At 33.1% G+C, this 27,291-nt stretch overlaps 1 protein-coding gene across 1 annotated transcript; it reads left to right on the top strand.

Moving 5' to 3' along the window:
- Nucleotides 1-464: 464 nt before the first annotated feature.
- LOC114398050 (tryptophan synthase beta chain 2-like) lies at nucleotides 465-1,924 on the top strand. Its single transcript, XM_028360171.1, has 3 exons — nucleotides 465-741; nucleotides 1,157-1,252; nucleotides 1,359-1,924. Exons 1-3 carry the CDS (start codon nucleotides 480-482, stop codon nucleotides 1,622-1,624), a joined length of 624 nt encoding a protein of 207 aa, XP_028215972.1. The 5' UTR covers nucleotides 465-479; the 3' UTR covers nucleotides 1,625-1,924.
- The last annotated feature ends 25,367 nt before the right edge of the window (nucleotides 1,925-27,291 follow it).

Raw genomic sequence — 27,291 nt, 5'->3', positions numbered from 1 at the left:
GTTTATTGGGTATAGAATAAACCTTGTTGTGAGGATAATACTCACCTTATGTGTGCTCACCATCATTGTCGAGAAGTAATCAATGCTTTCGACAGAAACTATTTCATACCAATACCTTGGTCAATCAAAAAAAAATATAATTTTTTCCATGAAACAAGTTGTGGTGAACACTAGGGTATATGCAAGTCAGTTTAGGTTGAGTTTGATGAAACTCGTAATCCAACCCAATCAAATATGAAGAAGTTGGTTTGGATCGGTTTCTCAAAAAAAAATATTTAAAATCCAACCCAAATTAATGTGTTTGTAAAGGTTTGGATTAGATTGGATTAATGGTCAAAGTATTTAAAATGCTGCTAAAACTAGGCATAACCATATCAGAAGCTGTGGAGGTTGCTGCTAAAAATGCTTATAGCAAGTACTGCTTACACAATCATATTCTACTCCACCATAGTGTTATAGGAGAAGAATGGATCAAACAAATGGAAGCTATTGGGGAAACCCCAGATGTCATTAAAGGATGTACTGGTGGTGGCTCCAACTTCGCAGGGCTTAGTTTCCCGTTCCTTCGAGAGAAGCTCAATAAGAAAATCAATCCTGTTATAAGAGCAGTTGAACCTGCAGCATGTCCTTCATTAACAAAAGGGGTATATACTTATGATTATGGTGATACTGCAGGAATGACTCCATTGATAAAAATGCACACACTTGGACACGACTTTGTTCCGGATCCAATTCATGCTGGTAATTATTTGTTATGCTGAGAGAGTTTGTCAATATACCGTTTAATTTTGAATAGTGAGGTAACTTTTGTTGATTTGGTCCTCTAAATTATGCCAGTATACAATTTAGTCCTTGAATTTTTTAATAGGACAAATTAGTCCAAATCTGTCAATATAATTCTCTTATGTTGTCAGCTTCATGTCAATTTAGGCCTTGAATCTATCAACTTCCGAGACAAATTGAGTTCCCAGCTTTGTTCAACTTCATGACAGAAACATTAATTTGTCATGAAGTTGACAAATTCAGGGACCAGTTGTATGCACACAAACTTTCAAGGAACAAATCAACATAGGTTTCCATTTATGGTTATGAAATTGCACGTTCACTATCACATGTACTAGTGAATCTTTGTATTAACATGTTTGCATATTTTTAGGGGGTTTGCGTTACCACGGTATGGCACCATTGATCTCACATGTTTTTGACTTGGGTTTAATGGAAGCAATTGCAATTCCACAAACAGAATGCTTAGGTAATTCACATTTTCCTGTCGTTGGAAACATGCATTATGCAAGTTTATATAAATAGAAACTAGAATCATATATGATCAAAATTGTGTTGTGTCTTTTTGGTTACAGGGGCTATACAGTTTGCCAGGTCTGAAGGGTTGATACCAGCTTCTGAACCAACTCATGCCATAGCTGCAACCATTAGAGAAGCTATTCGATGTAGAGAAACCGGAGAGGCCAAGGTTATTCTGACAGCAATGTGTGGACATGGCCATTTTGATCTGCCAGCTTATGAAAAGTACTTGCAAGGTAACATGGTTGACCTCTCATTCTCAGAAGACAAGATGAAAGCTTCACTGGCCAATATTCCTCAAGTGACTGCTTACCTGAGTTGAGTCTCATTCTATTCTAGTACCAATGAGGAACAAGGAAGACATAGTAGTAGTTTCCTTGGGATCAAAATGCATGGTTCTCTGAGCACATATGTATCTTAGTTTGTTGTAGGCAACATTTGATCCATGTCAAGGAAGGAACAAATAGTAGTTTTTATGACTTCTTTTTCTTTCAAGATTGATGTGAAAATATAGAGACTTGCATTTCGAATGTGTGTCCAACACACTTAATGGTTAGAATAAACTCATCATCTCAAGCTGGCTACATTTTGGATATTGTGCCTTGTCCATGTATACTTGAGAATTGGTGATGTAGTCATATCTTCAAAAAGTGTGTTAAGCAATAAATTGCAGTAAAACATTCTGGAATTTCTAAATTTGATTTAGTATGGTACAACTCGTAAAAAATTAGTTAAGCAAGTCGACTAAAAAAATGTGTTCAAAGTGTATGTGTGTGTGAGCATTTTTCAATGTTCTTGTGTATAATTTTTCTTTAGATAACGTAGGAATAATTATTTAATTTAAATAAAACAACTATTTAAAATTGATTATGGTTATATTTTTTTGATAAATTTGTAAGAGATTAAAGACCAACAATTATATGAAGACTAGTGGAGTGCCCGTGCATGGTATTTTACTGTAAGCAAAATAAATACTATTTGTCAGGGTGCGCTGTTTGTATCATTAGACTGTAAGTGACATAAATAATATTTGTCAGGGTGTTGTTTGTATAATTTTACTGTAAGTAACATAAATACTATTTGTCAGGGTGCTGTTTGTATATAACATAAAAATAATTTGTATAAGATTTGATTGTGTTGAAAATATTTTAAAATTGATTTAAATTATATAAAAGAAACATAGGAAATAAATTAAAAATATTGTGGTTTTGCAAGAAAATTTTTATTTTAGATGTATTTTATTGTGAACAGGGACTAAATTTTCAAAATTAATAGACATATGAAAGTAATATTTTCATTGTAAAAGATAATTGACACTTTAAAAAAATAAGTTTTTTTGTAAAATAATTTTGTAGTGTTTGTTTTAAAAAAAAAAATTAGTGGGCATATGAAAGTAATATTTTCATTATAAAAGATAATTTACACTTATAAAAAAATAATGTTTTAGTCTTTGTTTTAAAAAATGTTTCAGTCTATAAAAATAATTTGTTGTTATGTTAAATAATTTTGTAATCTCTATAAATAATATTATTTAAAAATAACCTTTTCTTATCCTAAATAAATTTTAATCTAATTCAGCAAAATAAATTATAATCATGTATAAAAAATAATGTTTTAGAAAAATTTTAGTTATGTATATGATTACGGGACACAAAGTTAATGCTCTTTGTAATTTAAAGTTAAAAAATTATTCTAGCAATTTGAATGTAAAAAAATATGCACCTTAAATTAATTTAAACATATAGCATTTTAATACTTAAAAATTGCTAAACTTAAATGCAATTTTGTTTTTTTAATTTTATTTAATCTACAATTTGATCTCTTTATTTTATAATTAAAACATTTGATTATTCTATTTTTAAAAATTCACAACTATGATCTCTTTATTGCAAAATATAAATATTTGGTTTTTATATCTTTAAAAATCCACATTTTTTGTATTTTTTTTTTTCTTTTTTTTACTCTGTGTTGTTGTTTTCCAAAGGAATGAGAGAATCCATTGCTTATGTTACCATTGGCTTTCTTATTTAGTGAAGAAGGATAATTTTGTGGGAAACGAAAATGCAAAACACAAAGGTTAGGAAAAAACAAAAAACGTTTCCCTGTAACTTTAAAAAACTAAAATGTTCAATAATTAGAAGCAAAAATATTGAAAGGTCACAGCATGGTGGGATAAGTTTTTTTTTTTCTGATCAAGTAAATCTGAAAACAAAACATGGATATTACATGGTCTGTAAAACATAAGCACTGGAATAAGCAGCAAATAAATATGAGATGAGCATAACAGGGAATGTGTAAGATGAGCAGAGTAGACAACAATATCCCTCCATCAACAATGTTCAGTTTACTAAAAAGAAATGGGAAAAAAATAGATAAAAATGGAACCTTTAATAATTAAATGTTAATGTTAATAAATTGACAATGATTACGACAAAAATAAATAGAAAATTAAAGCTGATTTGAATAATATGGTAAAATTGATAGTGTAATATTTGAAAAAAACCTTTCCATTAATAGGTACTTGCCAATTATTTTTTGCCAATTAAGTTTTTCCGATAAAAAATAATAAACTCTCCAATATTTCTTTTCTCACTTCAATCCACGTGTAATTTTATTTATTATTTTTTTATTTGGCTCAGTGCTTACACCTTCCTCACATGCTGATGTTTTTTTTTCCAGTACCACCAAGCCACACGTATCGCTTTCTAATTGTCGGATATAAAAATAGAGTGATGATGACCCCATTTTGATTGATGGAGAAATTTTTATGTTACTTTGTTTTGACAGTTTAAAGTTGTAATTTAATCATTATAATTTTCAGGTAATGCATTTTATTGTTTACAATTTGCTGAAAAACGTAAATTAAAAACACATTTTTTATATTAGTTACACTGAGTTATTTAATATTAGTAATTTTATTCAATTCACTTTCGTATGAAATTTTTTTTTCATTAAAAGTATGATATGATCTTTTTGTTTTGATAATAACGAAGTTACGAAAATTGATTCCACTATTATAAACCCGATTTATGAAGGAAAGACACATATAGTTAAGAGTATTTTGGTTATCACATTTTGTTTTTTCTCTATTTTAATTTATAGCAAATTCGTGATTTTGGAAGTAAAATGAGCTTGCAATCAGCTTTAAATATTATACTGCCAATTTAAAAATAAATAGAAAATTAAAGCTGATTTGAATAATATGGTAAAATTGATGGTGTAATATTTGGAAAAAACCTTTCCATTAATAGGTACTTGCCAATTAATTTTGTCCAATAAAAAATAATAAACTCTCCAATCTTTCTTTTCTCACTTCAATCCACGTGTAATTTTATTTATTATTTTTTTTATTTTGCTCAGTGCTTACACCTTCCTCACATGCTGATGTTTTTGTTCCAATACCACCAAGCCACACGTATCGCTTTCTAATTGTCGAATATAAAAATAGAGTGATGATGACTCCATTTTGATTGATGGAGAAATTTTTATGTTACTTTGTTTTGACAGTTTAAAGTTGTAATTTAAAGTTGTAATTTAATCATTATGATTTCCAGATAATGCATTTTATTGTTTACAATTTGCTAAAAAAACGTAAATTGAAAACATATTTTTTATATTAGTTACACTGAGTTATTTAATATTAGTAATTTTATTAATTTCACTTTCGTATGAAAATTTTTTTTCCATTAAAAGTATGATATGATCTTTTTGTTTTGATAATAACGAATTCACTCTCCTCCATCTCTTTTGCCTCCGTCAAGATTTTCTTATCAATCAGCTTTAAATATTATATTGTCCATTTGGTAAATTTGATAGTGTAATATCTGAAAAGAAGTTGCATATAAAAATAGAGTGATGATGACCCCATTTTGATTGATAGAGAAATTTTTATGTTACTTTGTTTTGACAGTTTAAAGTTGTAATTTAATCATTATGATTTTCAAGTAATGCATTTTATTGTTTACAATTTGCTGAAAAACGTAAATTGAAAACACATTTTTTATATTAGTTACACTAAGTTATTTAATATTAGTAATTTTATTCATTTCACTTTTGTATGAAATTTATTTTTCATTAAAAGTATGATATGATCTTTTTGTTTTGATAATAACGAAGTTACGAAAATTGATTCCACTATTATAAACCCGATTTATGAAGGAAAGGCACATATAGTTAAGAGTATTTTGGTTATCACATTTTGTTTTTTCTCTATTTTAATTTATAGCAAATTCGTGATTTTGGAAGTAAAAGGAGCTTGTAATTAGCTTTAAATATTATACTGCCAATTTAAAAATAAATAGAAAATTAAAGCTGATTTGAATAATATGGTAAAATTGATAGTGCAATATTTAGAAAAAACCTTTCCATTAATAGGTACTTGCCAATTAATTTTTTCCAATAAAAAATAATAAACTCTCCAATCTTTCTTTTCTCACTTCAATCCACGTGTAATTTTATTTATTATTTTTTTTATTTTACCCAGTGCTTACGCCTTCCTCACATGCTGATGTTTTTTTTTCAGTACCACCAAGCCACACGTATCGCTTTCTAATTGTCGGATATAAAAATAGAGTGATGATGATCCCATTTTGATTGATGGAGAAATTTTTATGTTACTTTTTTTTTTACAGTTTAAAGTTGTAATTTAATCATTATGATTTCCAGGTAATACATTTTATTGTTTACAATTTGCTAAAAAACGTAAATTAAAAACACATTTTTTATATTAGTTACACTGAGTTATTTAATATTAGTAATTTTATTCATTTCACTTTCGTATGAAATTTTTTTTTCATTAAAAGTATGATATGATCTTTTTGTTTTGATAATAACAAAGTTAAGAAAATTGATTCCACTATTATAAACCCGATTTATGAAGGAAAGACACATATAGTGAAGAGTATTTTGTTTATCACATTTTGTTCTTTCTCTATTTTAATTTATAGCAAATTCGTGATTTTGGAAGTAAAAGGAGCTTACAATCAGCTTTAAATATTATACTGCCAATTTAAAAATGAAACAAAAACATTAGGAAAATTGAAAAAACCCTTTCCATTAATAGGTACTTGCCAATTAATTTTTGCCAATCAATTTTAAATATTTTGTTGGAGTATGAAAATGGTCATGATCTTCAAATTAATGAGACTATTCCGTTAGGATATGAAGATGATGATAATATTATGTTACTTAGTGTAATATTTGGAAAAACACCTTTCCATTGATAGGTACTTGCCAATTAATTTTGTCCAATAAAAAATAATAAATTCTCCAATCCTTCTTTTCTCACTTCAACCCACGTGTCCTACAATGTCATTTTTTTAATTTCATTTATTTATTAATTTTTTTTTGCTCACTGCTCACACCTTCCTCACATGCCGAAGCTTTTTTCCAGTACTAGCAAGTCATACGTGTCGCTTTCTAATTGTCGAATTTCACCGCACCATTTCATTTCCCTTAATTCCAGAACTTTATCCTCTCTCCTCCATGTCTTTTGCCTCCGTCAAGATTCTCTTATCAATCAGCTTTAAATATTATATTGTCCATTTGGTAAAATTGATAGTGTAATATCTGAAAAAATCTTTTCCATTAATAGGTACTTGCCAATTAATTTTTGTCAATTAATTTTAAACATTCTGTTGGAGTATGAAAATGGTCATGATCTTCAAATTAATGAGACTATTCGGTTAAGATATGAAGATAATCCTAATATTATGTTACTTAACAATCAATTTTAAATATTATGCTGTCAATTTGGTAAAATTGATAGTCTAATATTTAAAAAAACCCTTTCCATTAATAGGAACTCGCCAATTAATTTTTGGAAATAATTTTAAATATTCTGTTGAAGTATGAAAATGGTCATGATTTTCAAATTAATGAGACTATTCGGTTAAGATATGAAGATAATCATAATATTATGTTACTTAACAATCAGCTTTAAATATTATACTGCCAATTTAAAAATGAAACAAAAACGTTAGGAAAATTGAAAAAAAACCTTTCCATTAATAGGTACTTGCCAATTAATTTTTGCCAATCAATTTTAAACATTTTGTCGGAGTATGAAAATGGTCATGATCTTCAAATTAATGAGACTATTACGTTAGGATACGAAGATAATGATAATATCATGTTACTTAGTGTAATATTTGGAGTAAAAATGATAGGTATAGTGTCTTCTTCAACCTTGTCTACATACAACACTGATTCATAAAAAACAATCAACATGCAATGACATAAACAAAAATGGAACCAAAACGAAAACAAAAGTCAAATAGAATATAAAGAAAACGAACTTGTAGATAGAGAAACAAAGAAAAGAATCCTGTTTGAGATAAAAAAAATCAGATAAAAATTGAAGGTTTTCGGAGTTAAAAATGGCAGCTTTAGTGTCTCCTTCCACCTTCTCTACATACAATAACGATTCATAAAAAATAATTAACATGCAGCAAGATAAACAAAAATGGAACTAAAACAAAAATAGGAGTAAAACAGAATATGAAGAGGAATGAAGATGAACGAAAATGGAAGTTGGAGAAACAAAGAAACAAAGAAAACAGAATATGAAGGAAGATGAATGGAGAGGAACGAAAAAGGAAGATGGAGAAACAAAGAAACAAAGAAAACAAACATGTAGACAGAGAAACAAAGGAAACAAACCTTTTGACATAAAAATCAGATAAAAATGAAAGCTTTTTGGAGTAAAAAATGGCAGCTTCAGTGTCTTCTTCCACCTTCTCTGCATACAATAGCAATTCATTAAAAACAATGAACAGACAGCGAGATAAACGAAAATGGAACCAAAACAAAAATAGAAATAAAATGGAATATGAATATGAAGAGGAATGGAGAGGAACGAAAATGGAAGATGGAGAGGATGTAAAAAATCAGCAACAACTCTTTGTAGCAAAAATGACAGAAGATATTTTTTTTAAAAAAAAACAAAAAAAAAATTAGAAGAGAAACAAAAAGAAACCAGCAACAACTCTTGTAGCAAAAATGGGAGAAGATAATTTTTTGAAAAAAGGAAATTACGAAAAAAAAATTGACACATTTGTTCTTCAACATAGAACCTGTACTCATGTAGAAAACAAAATAAAGGCAGAACACCCCCAAAAATTAAAGCCTTTGTGTTTACGAACCTGAACCCATGAAGTTTTAGAGATAAAAATCGTAACTTTAATGTGTTTTTCCACCTTCTCTGCATACAACATGCCAAAAGAACACAAAAAAAATTAAACTTTTGTATTGGGAGAAGTCAGAAAACAAAAATAAAGGCAGAAGACCACAAAAAATTTAAGCTTTTGTGCCTACAAACCTGCACTTTAAAAAACCGAAAAAGAATTAGAAGAAAAACAAAAAGAAATCAACAACAACTCTTGTAGCAAAAATGGGAGAAAATAATTTTTTGAAAAAAGGAAATTACGAAAAAAATGACAATTTGTTCTTCAACACAGAACCTGTACTCATGTAGAAAACAAAATAAAGGCAGAACACCCCCAAAAATTAAAGCCTTTGTGTTTATGAACCTGAACCCATGAAGTTTTTGAGATAAAAATTGCAACCTTAATGTGTTTTCCCACCTTCTCTGCATACAACATGCCAAAAGAACACAAAAAAATTTAAACTTTTGTATTGGGAGAAGTCAGAAAACAAAATAAAGGCAGAATACCACAAAAAATTTAAGCTTTTGTGGCTACGAACCTGCATTTTAAAAAAAACGAAAAAGAATTAGAAGAGAAACAAAAAGAAATCAACAACAACTTTTGTAGCAAAAATGGGAGAAGATAAATTTTTTTAAAAAGGAAATTAAGAAAAAAATTACACGTTTTTTGTTCAACACAGAACCTGTACTCATGTAGAAAACAAAATAAAGGCAGAACACCCCCTAAAATTAAAGCCTTTGTGTTTACGAACCTGAACCCATGAAGTTCTTGAGATAAAAATCGCAATGTTAATGTGTTTTTCCACCTTCTCTACATAGAACATGCCAAAAAACACAAAAAAATTTAAACTTTTGAATTGGGAGAAGTCAGAAAACAAAATAAAGGCAGAACACCACAAAAAATTTAAGTTTTTGTGTCTACGAAACTGCATTTTAAAAAATGAAAAAGAAAAATCAACCGTTAGCATGTCCCAAAAATCAAACCACAAAAAATTAGACCACAAAAGATTAGGCCAAAAAAGGAGAAAAAATAGATAAAAATGGAACCTTTATTCTTCAATACTTTTATTCTTTAGTAGCCTATCCCAACTCTTCCATGGGCAAAGCCTTGTAACCTTCAACACCGTCGTTAGACTGTCCTAAAAATCAAACCACAAAAAATTAGACAAAAAAGGGAAAAATAGAATATTAACGTGAAACAAAATATGGACGGACGCAAAAGAATAAAGGAGGAGAAACAAAAACGGCATGGATGCAAAAGAATAAAGGAGGAGAAACAAAAGCGGAGAAGAAAAAAAGGAGAAGTTGAGGAAGAGAAAAAAGGGGAAACTGAATATTGATAGAAAAGAAAAGAGAAGAAGTTGAGGAAGAGAAAGAGGAGGGGAAGAATCTGGACGGATGCAAGAGAAATGGAAGAGAGAGAAGAAAGTTCTGGAATTAAGGAGAATTAAATGGTGCGGTGAAATTCAGCAATTAGAAAGTGACACGTGGCTTGGTGGTTGTGGAAATAAGGAATTGCAACAGCTCGCACAAAGAAGAGAGAATGGGCCTTGTAAAACACAAACCTTCAGGCAAGGAGAAAGCCTTCATATGGCAATGAGCAAAGAAGCATAAAAGAAGGCCTATAACTGGACAGGTGTCAACAGAACAGAGAATAGACAGTGGACAGGTGTCAACAGGACAGAGAAAATGTAGTCAGGGCCTTGTTTGTATAATTATATAAATGGTAGATCAATATAGTTAGAATATATGATAATATATTTTGATTTTATATAGTTGTTATATCTATTAGATTTATCTTTAGTCATATCTTTAGCTATTATGTTTATCTTTAGCCATATCTTTAGCTTGTAATCTTGTATATAAGCGAATGGTGCTTAATGAATTATTCAAGGAAAACAATTTCTTTCATGGTATATATCAGATTGCTTAGGGAAAATTTTTGAACCTTCCTCAGCCTTCCGCACACAGGCCTTAGCGTCATTCAGCCCCATTCTTCTTCTTCTCCCCTTCTTCTCCATCACCACGCCTGACTCAAAATCTACCTTTCACCCTACTCTTGCTGTATCCAACATCAAGAATCATGTCTCAATCATTCTTAAGATGAAAAATGTCCAATACGCGACATGGGTTGAACTTTTCAAAATTCATGCACGATCCCATAGGATAATTGATCATATAATTCCTCCATAGGATGGCAAGCAGAAGGCACCACCAATGGAGGAGGAGACAGAACTCTGGTTGACACTAGACACCATCATTCTACAATGGATTTATGCAACAATTTCTCATGATCTTTTACATACTATTCTTGAACCCGACACCACGGCAATGGAGGCTTGGAATAGGTTGCGTGATATATTCCAAGATAACAAACACTCTCGTGACGTTACACTTGAGTATGATTTCACCCACACAACCATGGAGGCCTTTTCAAGTGTCTCTGCTTACTGTCAACATCTCAAGTCACTGCCGGATCAACTCAAGAACATCGGCTTTCCAGTTAATAATAGTAGGTTGGTTCTGCAATTGGTGTCCGGTCTCACTAAACCCTACAAGGGAGTGGCCACACTCATCCGTCAAAGGGATCCCTTGCCTCAGTTTTATCAAGCACGGTCGATGCTTGTTCTCGAAGAATCCAACCTTAAGAAGGCAGCTCAGACCTCGTTCGTCGCCATGGTGGCTCGTGACTCAGATGAATCTCAAGAGATGTCTGATCATTCATCAGGACGCCGCACAAATAATGGTGGAAAACGATATTCAAACCGTGGAAATTCTAGAAAGAATCACAACAACACTGGTGATCATGATAACTCAGGCGCTGGCAAGGGAGGCTCTAGTAGCGGGGGTAAAGGTGGCGGTGGCAGCAATCGCAGGGGTGGACAGCAGCAGCCCCAAAACAACCCCTGGCCTGCAAGACAGCAATGGCCTTGGCCATGGATGCAGTGGGTTATTCCTCCTTGTCCGTACCCAACTGCTCCATGGGCCAGGCCCAATTATCAACAACCTCCGCACCAACAGCCCAGTATTCTTGGGTCCAGACCTCAGCAGGCATACATAACCACAGCTCCTACTCTAACAGACATCGAGGCTGCAATGCACACCCTCGGTATTACTTCTCCGTATCCAAATTGGTATATGGACACCGGTGCCACCTCTCATATGACGTCCACCTCAGGTAATCTCACGTCTTATTTTAATATGAGCAATCATCGTGGTATCATTGTTGGTAATGGTCAATCAATTCCTATTCATGGTTATAGTCAAACTAACTTGCCTTCCCCACATCCTCCTTTAGCCTTGAAAAATGTCCTTCATGCTCCTAAACTAATCAAAAACTTAGTGTCGGTCAGAAAATTTACCACTGATAATTCTGTGACTGTTGAATTTGATCCCTTTGGGTTTTTTGTGAAGGATTTTCAGACAGGGATGCCTCTAATGAGGTGTGAGAGTCAGGGCGCGCTTTATCCTATCACCGAGTCCACCACTCCAGCCACTTCTTCCTCTACTTTTGCTGCCTTAGCTCCTTCTCTTTGGCATAAGCAATTGGGACACCCGAGAGTATCTATCTTGCATTCTCTTAGGAAGAATAAATTATTGAAATTAATCAAATTAGAGATTCTCGTATTTTTCATTCATGTTCTCTTGGAAAACATATTAAGTTACCTTTTGTTTTGTCACATTCTCGTACTCTTATGTCATTTGATATTGTTCAATAATTTATTTTGTCACATTCTCGTACTCTTATGTCACCTAGAAGACAGGCTTTATGCCTCTCAAAAGAACCATCAGATTTTTCTTTATGAGCAAAAATCCACAATGACCGAATTACATTAACATCAGGTGGACGGGGCACCAACTCCCATGTCTTATTTTTAATAAGAGCATCAAATTCATCATCCATAGCCTTTTTCCAATTCGGGTCCCGAAGGGCCGACACGGGGTTACGTGGCAGAGGGGATTTAGCAACAGTGGTATGAAGATGAAAGATCTTCTTTGGCTTAACTATCCCATGTTGGCTACGTGTAACAGCTCGAGGAGGTGGGCTAGGACGTGAAGAAAGGGCTAGACTAGGAGGAGGGGAAGCAATCGCTGGACAATTCATACAATTAACAATATTCTTCTTTGGCTTAATGGTTGGGCCGGTTGCAATATTAGGGGAGTTGGGCCCGAATGAAACTAGACCAGGAGTTTGAGCATTAGGAGTAGTGGATTGAGACACTAAATGGTGGATCACTTATGGGTTTGAGCCATCATCTAAGAAATCATAAGTCTGAATATGAGGAGTGTGTAATTTAGCAAATGGAAATTGTGTTTCATTGAAAATGACATGACGACTTATAATTATTTTCCTAGAAGATAAGTCATAGCATTTATAACCACAGTGATTCGAAGGATATCCTAAACAAACACATGGAGTAGAGCAGGGTTGAAGTTTATTTATGGTAGTGGAAGGAAATAGAGGATAACATAAACACCCACAAATCCGAAGATGAGAATAAGTTGGATCCTTATGATAAAGAACCCTAAAAGGAGATTTATAGTTCAATAACTTATGAGGAAGAATATTGATGAGAAGGTAAGTCGTCATTTGCAAGGCATAATGCCAAAAGGAAGGAGGTAATGACGCATGGGCAAGTGAAGTACGAACAATATTTTTAATTGTACAAATTGTCTTTTCGGCTTTCCTATTTTGAGGAGAAGTATGAGGACAAGACAATCGGAAAGAAATACCATTCACTTTACAAAAATCCCAAAAAGGCTTATTATCAAACTCTTTACCATTATCACATTGTATATTTTCTACTTCCCATTCGAATTGAGTTCGGATGAAAGTTCTAAAATTTATGAATGTGGAATATGCATTTGATTTTTTTGACAAAGGAAAAGTTCACAAAAATTTAGAATAATCATCTAACAACAAGATATAATATCGGTGCCCTGAGGAACTCAAAACAGGTGATGTCCAAAGATCAGTGTGAACAATATCAAATGACATAAGAGTACGAGAATGGAAAAAATAAGACATGGGAGTTAGTGCCCCATCCACCTGATGTTAATGTAATTCGGTCATTGTGGATTTTTGCTCATAAAGAAAAATTTGTTGGTTCTTTTGAGAGGCATAAAGCTCGTCTTCTAGGTGATGGCAAAACTCAACAGGTTGGTGTAGATTGTGGTGACACATTTAGTCAGGTGGTCAAACCAGCAACTATTTGCACAATTTTGAGTCTGGCTTTGTCTAAGGCATGGCACATTCATCAACTTGACGTCAAAAATGCCTTCTTACATGGTGAACTTAATGAGACTGTCTACATGCATCAGCCTATGGGTTTTAGGGACCCGCAAAAACCTAATCATGTTTTTCTGTTAAAGAAGTCTCTATACGAGCTTAAACAGGCACCGCGGGCTTGGTATAAGAGATTTGCTGATTTTGTTCATACACTCGGGTTCTCTCATAGCACTTCAGATCATTCTCTTTTCATCTATCGACAAGGTACTTCTATGGCTTATATTTTGTTATGTGTGGATGACATCATTTTGACTGCTTCCTCTTATGAGCTTCGTAAGTCCATTATTATCCTTCTTAGCTTGGAATTTGCTATGAAGGACTTGGGACAGTTAAGTTATTTTTTGGGCATTGTTGTAACTCATCATGCAGGTGGTTTGTTTTTATCTCAAAAGAAATATGCCATGGAGATTATTGATCGAGCTGGCATGTCTTCTTGTAAGTTATCACCTACCCATGTTGATACTAAACCAAAGCTTAGTGCCACATCAAGCACTCCATTTGAGGATCCAACTCTCTACAGGAGCCTTGCTGGGGCTCTACAATACCTTACTTTTATCAGACCTAACATTACATATGCAGTGCAACATGTGTGCTTATTCATGCATGACCCAAAGGATGAGCACATGCACGCTCTCAAGCGCATGTTGCGCTACATTCAGGGTACTATAGACCATGGTCTTAATCTTTATCCATCATATACATCTAATCTTGTTTCTTATACGGATGTTGATTGGGGTGGATGCCCGGATACGAGACGGTCTACTTCTGGGTATTGTGTATTTCTTGGTGATAATTTTATCTCTTGGTTAGCTAAACGACAAACTACTTTGTCTAGGTCTAGTGCAAAGACTGAATATCGAGGGGTTGCCAATGTAGTTTCAGAGTCATGTTGGTTGCGAAATATGCTTTTGGAGCTTCATTGTCCGATCCAGAAGGCTACATTGGTTTATTGTGGTAATGTAAATGCGATATATCTTGTGGGTAATCCAATTCAACATCAACTCACTTAACACATTGAGATGGATATACATTTTGTTTGTGAAAAGGTTGCTCATGGTCAAGTTCGAGTTTTACATGTTCTGTCTCGTTATCAGATTGCAGACATATTTACCAAAGGACTTCCTTTGGTGTTATTTGAGGATTTTCGAGACAGTCTCATTGTCCGTCAACCTCCCGCTTCGACTGCGGGGGTGTGTTAGAATATATGATAATATATTCTGATTTTATATAGTTGTTATATCTATTAGATTTATCTTTAGTCATATCTTTAGCTATTAGGTTTATCTTTAGTTTTGTAGTTGTTATATCTATTAGATTTATCTTTAGTCATTCTATTAGATTTATCTTTAGCCATATCTTTAGCTTATATATTTTTAGCTTGTAATCTTGTATATAAGCGAATGGTATTTAATGAATTATTCAAGGAAAACAATTTCTTTCAAATATAAACAATTAAAATTTATAATAAGAAAAATGAAGTGTTTACTTAATTAAGAAAATACTAAAATTTTAGTCTGTACATAGTATAAAAAAAAGTGCTCAACAAATTAAACATAAATTGTAAGTTTTAACTGAGTGAATTCCATTCCCTATTAATTGAGCCCTTGATATCTGACAATGTACTTTGCCTTTTTCTCATTCTTTCAAACCTAGGAAAGTAGGAAAGGATCCTCTCTCTTTTCTTTTCTTTATTTTTTTTATTTCCTCCATTTCTTAAGTTTTTAAGAAAATAAATAAATTGGAGGTGATACAAACTTTATGAAGAGTGATATTTATTTTCTTAAAAGAGCTCTTCAACCTCCTCTGAGAAAATATGTCATATAATATTATAAATATAATCATATCTTAACATACATATTTATATATCATATTCAATAATTTTACGTTTACTCGTACAAAATAAAATTTTCCCAATGGTTAACTATCCCGAGAACTTAAAGTTATTTTCTTAATCGCTTTTTTGTTCTATTAATTTTTTTAAGTTCGCTAAACTAGTGATATGATCTATCTCTAATTCAATCATCGATCAACCAACCGGTCTGATATAATTTTTAAAACCATGAAAATACATGTAGTAAATTGTTTTTTTTATAATGTCAAGAGTTAAAAAGATTAGGATTGCAATATTTTTTGGTACAGAGAACAATAAAATTAGCTCCATAAGCAACCTTACCCTTAAAGCAAAGATATGTTGGAAACTCCAAAAGTCTTCCACCACATTAGCCCATGTGATTCACAAACCAATTAAAAAAAAGTTGAAAGTCAGCTAAGCAAATTTGAATTTTGAGAATAAAATAAAATTATATGTACTTTTTGTTCTTGGTAACGTTCCTTGTTTTGCTTGATGGTTTCACGAGAAAAATGATATACTTTGTCTGTGGCCTATATGCTTGGATGCTATGATTGATTAGAAAAATGGGCGTCAGGTGAAAAAAAATGTGTTGGCCGCTTAAATTTGCATGTGATCATTTGGTGTACCGTGCACTTAATCGATGACATGTTAAGTTTAAGGCACCAAAACAATGGTAGAAAGATTACATTTCATCTCAGTCACAAACTTCATAATTTACTGTGCTTAACGTACGTAGTGTTCTGATGTGTATTCTTTACAAGACAATTATGCTTAATAAGTAATATAATTATTATGAGTGATAAAATTTTATTTCTAAATATTTAAATCAAATACATATCCAAAATATGAACTTTGGATTAGTGACGGAATCACGTTGATTGAAAGGGACAGTCACCCCTTAATGTACAAGATGGGTTCAATATGAGTGCTTCTAGAGTGGATCACTTTGTCATGTGATCCATCGAGATTCATTTGTTTCGGGTATTATAATAATAATATATAGTTTTATTTAATTGTATACGTTTCATGATAATTATAATTTGAATAGATGAATAATCATAAATGTTCTTCATTAATATACATTAAATAGTTGAAATTCCTAAATGAAGAGATTATGGGTGTATCAGCTGGGAAAGAAGCCAAGAGGGGTACCCAAAGACGATGAGTTCGTTGTCGTCTCATTGTTGGTGTGTCAAAGGCTTAAAGATAGTTCTGAAACTGGTGTGGCTGATAGTTTAGAGTTTTTTCGTGTTGTTATGTTAAAGAGGCATTGGTGATGGAGGGTTAGGTAAAAACGCCATGTTCGTCGTGTTTGGATTGTTGGTTCGAGGAAGGGTTGGTGAAGTAAATGCTTTCGGTTGTGACCTTGGTAAGAAAAGATATTGTGATCATTTCTAGTTTAATTTGATCGTGTATCTTAGCAAGCCAAGTTTAAGTGAGGTTAGTTTGTTTTGGTTGTGAACTTAGGCGAGCACTTAGTGTTGTAGAGTAGGAGGGTTATCTTAAATGTGATCTAAATGCAAACATATGGATATCATTTATGTGACATCCATTATTTCCATTTGGATGTTGTTTGAATTTAGAATAATATATAGCGAGTTATGTTGTTTGAATTTAGAATAATATATAGCGAGTTATGTTGTTCACTAAGTTTTTAGTATTTAGTCTTACTTCTCTGTTTTAACTATGAGAAGGTTGAACTACTTGTTGTCTTGCTTTTGGATCTGAAATTTGTTGCTACTTTGAGTTGTCATTGTGAAATTGGTTATTCTCTGATGACTTAACGATGTTATATTATTATCTTGTTAGACATCATGAAAAATGCCTTGGTGTGGGTTCCTATTATGGTTTGTTGGTTGATGTTAAAAAAATATAATTATTGTTAAGTTATAAATTATCTCTAACTATTAGAGATATTTACGGTTTGGTTTGATTTAATTTTTTATCAAAAAATCATTCAAATCAAAATTAAAATCATACGTGATTATTTTAAAATAAATATTATTTTATTAAATTTTATATATTTTTTCATATTTTAAATAAAATTATATTAAAAAATAATTAATAACAATTAATGAAACTTATTAATAAGTCAAACCTTCTATAATAAAATGTAAACTTTTATTTATTTTAAACAAAAAATATCTTTAAAAAGTTATATAAAAAAAATAACATGAATTGTATAAATTTTATATATATAATATTATAAAATATTGTGAAACTCACGTGATACATATAAAAAAATGTATAATATTAAAATAATATAAGTGTTAGTATACTTATTATAGTTTGATTTAATTTTGATCGGTTTTAAAAACACTAACCATAAATTGAACCGAATCAATAGGTTAAAGATAAAAATCATCCAAAACAAATCTTACAAAAATCGATTTGATTGAGTTTTCAGTCTTTTTTGAGCGGATTTTGATTTTGATTTTGAATCGATTTGAATTTGAATACCCTATGAACTATGATGCCTAAGCTTTGAACGATGAAATCTTTTAGAACAAGTAGTGATAAAAGAATCAACGTGTGGAGAGTAAGAATGAATCTTATAGGACTATTTTACGTCCTGTATATTGACTGAAACTTAGTCGTTAGTTGCAACTTGCAAGTTAAGACTTAAGAGAATAAGCTTGAAGTTAGTGGAAAATAATATATTTAAAGGAACTAAAATCTCTAAGAAAAGATTTTAAATGCTGTCAGCAACTTGTACATAGTGGCCGGTAAGTGACCTCTGGTTTCTTATGATTAAGTATAATTCGTTTTCTTTGTTTTAGATAATAGAAAATTAAAAATAAATAACTAAATCGAATGTATATATCTATACAAGTTAAGACAACCCCCATGATCTACAACAAGACTCGTGCAGTATAAATATTGATGATGACACTACTAATTGAAGTTTAGCTATGTTAGTAACCTCATGCTTAAACCCACGTTTAGTAACTCAAAACTAAGATTTTGATTAGTTGTAATCATACACTTTAATTAGTTATAGAAAAATAAGTATAAAGATTTATTGAAATTACCATGAATAAAAATTGAAATGTCAAAAGTGTTAATAGTAAAAAGTAACTTGATTTAGGATTTCTTAGTAAGAATGAATTTAATTTAATTTTTACTAAGTTTCTTATTATTTGAAATAATAAGATGTATTTACCAAACTTAAGCATTTAAATTTTTAAATCTTTAAGTGACGTAGATAATTAAAATAAATTCTATATTTGCCTTTGAGAAACCATAGTAGTGTAAATTATTTTATGTACTTAGTAATGTCGAAGGTTTGAGAAAGACAGTCGTTGAAAAATCCTGAGGGATTCTTGTTATATAAGACCTTGAGAATAAGGTGTTGATTATGCTTAGTATCTCGTGGAAAGGCCCGGCATGTAAAGGTGGCGGACATACTTATAATTAGCATGTCTAATCCACACAAGAGGAATCTAAGCAAAAATGTTGTTGGATCCTAATTTGAATTGAATGTTGTTATGTGTCATAATTAATTTTTATGAGAATTTTTATAAGTTTACCTTGTGTTGTTTGTGTATGTGATTGACTATGATGACCGCGAAAATTTCGTGGGAACAGATATTGGAGATGCATCAGTTCTCTGTGAGGTTCTACATTAGGATTTTGGACATCTTTGTAGGACGCAACAGAGGCATAAAGGACTTTGTCATTGTATTGATAATTTTGTCAGATTTTCATGTGTTGGATGAACAGAGAATGGGTTGATATATTAGATTTACCTCCCTCTTTTGATGTGTTACCTGTTGAGATATATTTTGATGGCCATGTATATTTATTTTGAGATAGTCGGATTTCTTACTTATAATTTGGAGTGCCATAAGGCACAATACTCTATTTATGTTTTCCATGTTATTTGTATGTATTATCCATCATGTATTATGCTTTGTGCTAGAAAATTTATTTGACTTTAGACTGTGAATTGAGAATTGATTTGCAAAAAAATTACACACTTTCTTATAAAGTAAATTAATAGGAGTTTTAAAAAAAAATTAAAATTGAATCTTTTTCACAATAATTATTGAGTCGGTGACATATATCGTGTGTCGTTTACACATAAGATAAGGAAGAAGACTTTTAAGACTAAAAAAGGATGATCTACTTGGTTTTAGACATGTTTTGTTAAAGAAATATTTTGGTTATTTAGTGTGGATTTTTGCTTTGTCCTTGATTTGAATTTTGTTTTGAAACTTGGTGTTCCCTGAACTTAAGTTTGAAATTTGTCTATTCATGTGATTTTATGAATGTTACATGTCTTTTAAAGTTTGCTTATCAATATTTAAGACAACTTTAAATGATGCTTAACGTGTATATGGTTTTAATATTGTCGTTCTCATGCAATGACTATATGAAGATGCTACTGTGAAAAGTTTGTCATGTTTATACATTTTCTCCATTTCATTTTCTTCTTGTGTTTGACCATCTAAATATTCATCAAACCAATAAAAATTTGATATAGTAAAATGACAATATTTGTCCATCCATTTTCTTCATTAAAATATTTTTATTTAACAAAATTCTTCCAAAAGATAAACAAATGAAGGAGAAAACTTTAGATCAGTACCACTTCATGAGTTTATTCTTGTTGTTGAGGTATTTGACTGCAGGATCATTGCCTCAAACATGTCTATAGGTAAAACAATGTGAGTGATCATTTACAAGTTCCGGATGAAAATGATTCATTAAATGCTGAAGTTGTTCTGATTATTTTACCGTGGAATGTACTTCTACCTGATTATGTTATGAAGTTGTCGAGGATTTGACTCTGTAGCTCCAACTATGTTGCTTATATCAGGAAATTAGTTGTATGTTAGATGCATGCTCCATTATTTATCATAATATCAATTGATTCTTTTTGTCATGCAACATAAGTTGGTAAACTCAACTATAAATCATTCAGCTGTGAATATTTTTAATAAATTTAAGAAAATAATCATATTTTTACCAAAATCATAGAGTAATTCACAAGAAAATTGCAAAATTAATAGACAAATGTACGTGCATAAAATTTTCACACAAAAAAAAATACAAGTTCGAGTTATATTGTATAACTTCTTTTTTGTGTGTGTACAATAATAGCGACAGAGTTAAATCTAAAACACTGTACATAATACCCAAACTCCCTTAGGTTGATCCTTGTGGGTATATAATAGTCACAAAAAATAGTCACAGGAAAAATTGATTTAATTACAAAAAAATAATAATTTTATATTGTGAAAAGGAAATTATGAACATATAAAAAGGCTATTAAACCACTCATAAGGGGTGATGTAAAAAAAAAAAAAATTCATGTAATAATAACAGAATAATTTATAATAAAAATAAATAATAATTAAAGATTACTTTTTTTCCCCTCTTTCAATGACTAAAAGTTCACAAATTAAACTTTTCTATATTTTTAATGACTTAAATTTATTAATAATTGATGACTAAATAATGTTAAAAAAATATTGAAAAACATAATAGAAGTCTTATTGGTAATGATAAAATATAAATAAAAGGATATTTGGGGATTTGCAGTGACACTATTGAATCTGATTAGAGAAGAAGGAGATTTGGGTTCAAGCTTTCTGCGTTCCACTTATTAATTGATTGTGAATTGATGCTAGGTTATTTAGGGGAGTAGAAATTATAGATTTTTAACATCTTCCTCAATCATTTTTCTGGCTGTTTTTTGGGATCGATCAGTGAATTTTTTATTTAAGAACAAAAATTGAAAGTTTAAAAAATTGAGGGACTAAAAACATAAATAATTCTTGTATTAATGATATATTTCATTTTGATTTTCAACCTTATCAAACTCTCCTTTGTGGCATTGTGGTTTGGGGACCAGGTTTATTATTTATTTATATTCTTTTCTTTTCTTTTGGTTTCTCATTGATGATTAGGAATCTTCTTAGAGAATTTTCTCCAGCCACCGCTATCCGTCTAACACGCACTTTTCACGGTTGACACTTGAAAGTGATACCAACGGCGCATCATTCCACGAAACGCACCGCATTGGGCGATGCCATGTCACGTGACCGAATTTCAAAAAACGAGATGTGCACACGTGCCGCTCTCAATTTGAACCCAAACAAAAAAAAAAGATTTTTTTTTTATAAGAAATATGAATTTATATTATAATGATGGGAGCACTAGGAGTACTCCAACCCATTACAAGAATGTCTCAGATGAGATAGTTTCAAACTTTACTACATAGAAAAGGTGAATTCCACCAATCTGAAATATTCGATCCACCTACCCCTCCTACCTTTCCCATGAACCAGGCCCAACATATGTGCTTAATTTGATTGATAGTCTTGGGAATGACTTTTTCCTCCGCCTTGAAGATGCTATTATTGCGCACCTGCCAAATGATCCACAAAGTAGCCAACCAAAACATAAAGGGCACCTTATTGCTGCTAGTGTTGTATTTGAGGAGCCTATCATATTCCCAAAAATGTTGAACTCCCCCCACTGCTATAACATCGACAAACCCAATCCAGCTCAAAACTTCTTTCCAAATACAATTAGAAAAATCACAGTGAAAGAATAAGTGTACAACATTTTCATCACAAGAATCACATAGAGAGCACCTACTATTATTAATGACCACATTCCTTCTAATTAAATTATCCTTGGTTGGCAATCGATCCAATAGTAACCGCCAACAAAACAAAGCTACTTTGGATGGCACAGGAACTTTCCAAACTATAGATAGTATATCCAGTATATTGCTATTCATTTGTGTTTGATTTACCAAAGACATGGCAAAAGAATAGCAAGAACTTACAGTGAATAATTTGGAGTTGTGTAAGGACCACTTCCACCTGTCATGAGATTCTGCCACTAGATGCACATCAACCAGAATGGTCTCCAAAGAGTGAAGCGACTCTTCCTCATTCGGATTTAACTGTCTCTTCCAAGTCAAGCCCCACGTCCATTGGTCTCTCCTCCATGAACCTGCGTTTCCTACAGACACCAACTGCTGAGATGAAATTGCAAACAGCTCCGGAAAAGCATCCTTCAACGGCTCGGACCCTAACCATTTATTATACCAAAATAGAATTGATTGTCCATCTCCTACATCACAACTCACTGCTCTTTGAAAAAAATTCTGGTTTTGTGACAAATCTTTCTCCAACAACATCAAATCCCTCCACCATATTGAATCTTTTGTGCCCCATGATCGATCAAGACTACAAGTTTGCTTTGCTATTAAATTACCATATCTAAAAGCTAGCAAATCCCTCCAAAGTGCATTATGATCATGAATACACCTCCACTTCCATTTAGCAAGCAAAGATATGTTGAAAACCTCTAAATTCTTCACACCCAACCCTCCCTCTTTCTTCGATTTGCAAATGTCTTCCCATGACACCCAACAAATCTTCCTTTCCTCCTCATGTGATCCCCACAAAAAATCTCTTTGAATTTGTGTTAGTTCCTTAATAACCACTTTAGGAGCTTTGAAAAAGGAGAAAAGATATAGAGGTAAACTCGAGAGAACCGAATTAATAAGTGTTACCTTTCCTCCGATGGATAGATTACGTCCCCTCCAACAAGACAATTTAGCCCTTATAGAATCCACCACCGGTTTCCAAGTCGATCTTCGCCGCGGGTTGGCACCAACCGGAACACCCATGAACTTAAAAGGTATTAAAGTCATACAACAAGAGAGAAAGATTGATGCTGACTCTAGAAAACCTTCATTGATATTCAAACCAATCAACTTACTTTTGTGGAAATTGACCTGAAGACCAGATACTAACTCAAAGCTTCTGAAAATAGTTTTGATGCTCCACAAATTCTTCCAAGACCCCTTACCCAATAAAATTGTGTCATCAACAAATTGTAATAGAGACAAGTTTAAACCATCTACCACCTGATAACCAACAAAATTTCCAACCTGAATTGCCTTTTGTACCAAACCAGAAAGTCCTTGTGCCACAATGAGAAATAAAAATGGAGATAGTGGATCTCCTTGTCTTAAACCTTTATGAGCTGTGAATTCATCCGTGGGGCTCCCATTAACCAAGACTGACATAGAACTAGAAAAAACACACGCCTGTATCCACCCAATCCATCTCTTATCAAAACCCATTCTGTTCAACATGTAAGTCAAAAAACTCCAGGAAACCGAGTCATATGCCTTCTCAAAGTCTACCTTAAACAACAAACATTCATCCTTTCTACGTTTGGCGAGATCAACTACCTCATTAATCATCAAGACACCATCTAAAATTTGTCTTCCTGAAATGAAAGCTGACTGACAAGGAGATATAAGTTTAGCTATTACCTTCTTTAATCTAGACGCCAACACCTTGGAGAGAATTTTATATAGACACCCAATCAGACAAATGGGCTTATATTCCTTTAGATTATGGGGGTTATTTACCTTTGGAATCAAAGCCAAGAAGGAAGCCGTAATAGCTTTAGGAAGCACACCTGTGATCTGAAATTCTTGTAAAAATTCAACAATATCATCCTTGACAAACTCCCAACATACTTTTATAAAGCGCAAGTTGAAACCATCCGGACCAGGGCATTTATTACCATCACAACTCCACACTACATCCTTTATCTCCTCCTCAGAAAATGGTGCCACTAAGAAAGAATTTTCTTCCAACCCCAAAGTCTGAAACTCTATCCCCCCCAACACCGGTCTAGAAAAAGAAGCTTCCTTGAATCATTCCTCAAAAAATCGACGCACTTCCATCTTCACTTCCCCAACTTGTTCCACACAACGCCCCTCCACTTGTAAGGATAAGATTTGATTCTTTCTCCTCCTATCTTGAAGACAAGAATGAAAGAATTTTGTGTTAGAATCTCCTTCTTTAATCCAACGCAACCTAGATTTCTGTTTCAACAAGCTCTCCTTCATCATTAGTTGTTGCCAAAATAATGCATTTGCTTCTTTCTTCTTCACCACCACATTAAGATTACACCCCTCCTCTATGCCTCTGTCCAACTCATTCATATCAGCCACTATATTTTCTATATTAAGGTCTAGCCACCCAAACACCTCCTTATTCCACTTTTTCAAACTCTCTCTAATAATTTTTAGCTTCTCCTTTATGACATATGCCTTTCTTCCAGTAATCTGAATCTTCTTCCACTCCTCAACAATAAAAGACTTGAAACCATCATGTTCAAGCCAACAGTTATTAAAACGAAAAGGCTTAGGACCCCAATTAAGATTAGAACATTCCAACCATATGGGACAATGATCAGAAATGTCTCGTTTACCAACCCTCTGCCCCTTTACTTGCCATAGATTCATGATGCCATCCGAAACAAGAAACCTGTCCAGTCTACTAGCAGCAATACCATCAGAGCAGAAATAAGTAAATTTATTCCCATGCAAAGGAGGATCAATAAGATTCATTTCATTCACAAAAGCATTAAAATCCACCATATCAATATACCCCCACTTTTCGCTTCTGCCCGTCCTTTCCTCCCTATTAGATACCGCATTGAAATCCCCCACCAGACACCACTCTCCCGCAGAGCTACCATATTTGAGATTATATAAAGTCTCCCACAATACTCTTCTACCAGCAGTATTACATGGAGCATAAACATTAACGAAGAAGAATAATTTCGACTTAAACTCAACACAAACACCTATGAAGCCATGATCAGAAAAATTAGACTTAACCACCCATAATCCCCTTTTCCACATCATTAACAAACCACCCGACAAACCAGACGAAGGCAAAGCTATCCAATCAATTAACTGGTTACCCCACATATTTTCAACAACATAATCTTCAATAAATTCTCTCTTAGTTTCTTGGAGACAAACAAGATCAAAATTACCTGAATTGATGATTTTGGCCAACCTCTTTCTCTTTGAATTGTCTCCCAACCCTCTCATGTTCAAAGACATAATATTCATGAGACACCATTGTTGTTCACCCTCTGCTGCTTTGCAACTGCATCTCTGCTCTCACATAAATTAATCTGTTGAATGTACACCTCGTCCTTCTCCGTGCCTTCCACCCCTATGTTACGTGCCTCTTCCCAAACCCTCTGCGCCACTAATTTGCTCTGTAAAACCCAGAACTTGTTGTTACATAAACGCATATCAGCGCTTGACAACGACCCACTGCACAAGTAAGAGCCACCAGAAAAATGCGTTGAGGCTTGCTCTGTTGCTGTGCGCGACTTTACAGGAGCTTCGTTCATGGAGGATTGCTGAGAAATTGATTTCAAATCGTGATTGACCCTGTTGGAACGTGATGCCCGACCCGGTTTTGAGAGAAAGCCACATTTGGAAAGTTTTCTCTGTTTCACGCGTGGGATCTGAGAAGAGAGATTGTTTCTTTGGATTGAAGAGAGTCTTTCCACTAATGGGCCTGAGTTATTATTAAAAACTGGACCCAAATGATTCTAAGACACAATTGGGCCAAACGAACTTAATGAATTTCCTGGGCTTTCTTCACAAAAACTCTCTTTACACCCCCCTGATCCACGTGTTGCACTCACATGCGAATTTGCTGAATATTCCCCCACTTGTTGACTCTCTAATTGTTTCATAAAATCTCCAGCAGAGTTCCAACACAATAAATTATCCTTTGAGTGGTCTTTTATCTCCTCCACGTAATCCTCCCCTAATTCCTGATTACCACTTTTACTTACCAACTCATTATTGCCTTCATTTGAATTTGAAATTGATATTCCAATTAATGCCTCATTTAATGCTGAATTATTTCCATAACTGCCAGCTTCATCATCCTCCTCCACCAAATCATCTTCCGGCGAACTCTCCGGCCACACTTCATCGTCACTAGAAGAATTTTCATTATTATATAACTCGCGCTTACTTTGATCCTGTAAACTACTCCATTGTATTGTACCAAACCAATCCTCCACCATCTTAATGGAAAAAGGGACGCCATTGATACACACCTTACGGATCATATGAATTGCCTCTTTTTTGACTGTGCGCACCATTAATCGAGCTACATCCATTGTCTTTCTCTTCATGGTGTTGTCATCAGAGTTTACAAAAACGCCAATATCCTTCGTTAAAAAAGAGAAGAAATCGGAATCCCATACGTGGCTTGGAACCCCGTAACATCTCACCCAAACCAATCTCTCCTCGTCTACGATCGACGCATTCCACGGCTTGATTTCTTTGAACCATTGTTGTAGCCACCCTTTCGCTTCCTCTATGTAGCCTTGGAAGTCCTCGTCATCGACACTACCTTCTAAGAGAACCATGTTAGCTCCTAAGGGAGTAACTAAAATTTTAAACACCCCTTGCATAGCAAACTGTTCTTGTATAAGATAAGATTGGCCCGGATGTATCACAACTCCGACCATAGCTTTACTTAGACGCTTCATATCCTCCACCTTTGCCTCATACTTCAGCTCGCCACCCATTTGGTCATGCATGGATCCGTTTGTAATTTTACTAGCTTGGCCAATGACTTTCGGTTTCCACACCTGAGTTGACTTCCGTACCACCGGCTCACTCTCCTTCGATATTGGATCCCCGGGCATCTTCTTCGCTTGATCTCTTTGATATCGAGGAAGATTTGCAAAAAGCTTATCCCCTCCAATGAAAATATTGTCCAGCTTCATGGCGAATCGTTCCGGCTCTTGAATCCGGCAAAAACGAGCAAAACCGAATCTTTTACCCATCCTATTTCTCCTTGCCGGAAT

Source organism: Glycine soja, chromosome 19 (assembly GCF_004193775.1).
Source record: "Glycine soja cultivar W05 chromosome 19, ASM419377v2, whole genome shotgun sequence".
Taxonomy (NCBI): Eukaryota; Viridiplantae; Streptophyta; class Magnoliopsida; order Fabales; family Fabaceae; genus Glycine; species Glycine soja.
This window is presented reverse-complemented; position numbering and strand designations above follow the sequence as displayed.

What these genes read in the sequence shown, in the direction of transcription:
- LOC114398050 (XM_028360171.1), top strand. Translation starts at nt 480, where the DNA reads ATGGAAGCTATTGGGGAAACCCCAGATGTCATTAAAGGATGTACTGGT. An exon ending in TCCGGATCCAATTCATGCTG is followed by an intron (nt 742 to 1,156) that starts GTAATTATTTGT and finishes GCATATTTTTAG; the next exon opens with GGGGTTTGCGTTACCACGGT. An exon ending in TCCACAAACAGAATGCTTAG is followed by an intron (nt 1,253 to 1,358) that starts GTAATTCACATT and finishes TTTTGGTTACAG; the next exon opens with GGGCTATACAGTTTGCCAGG.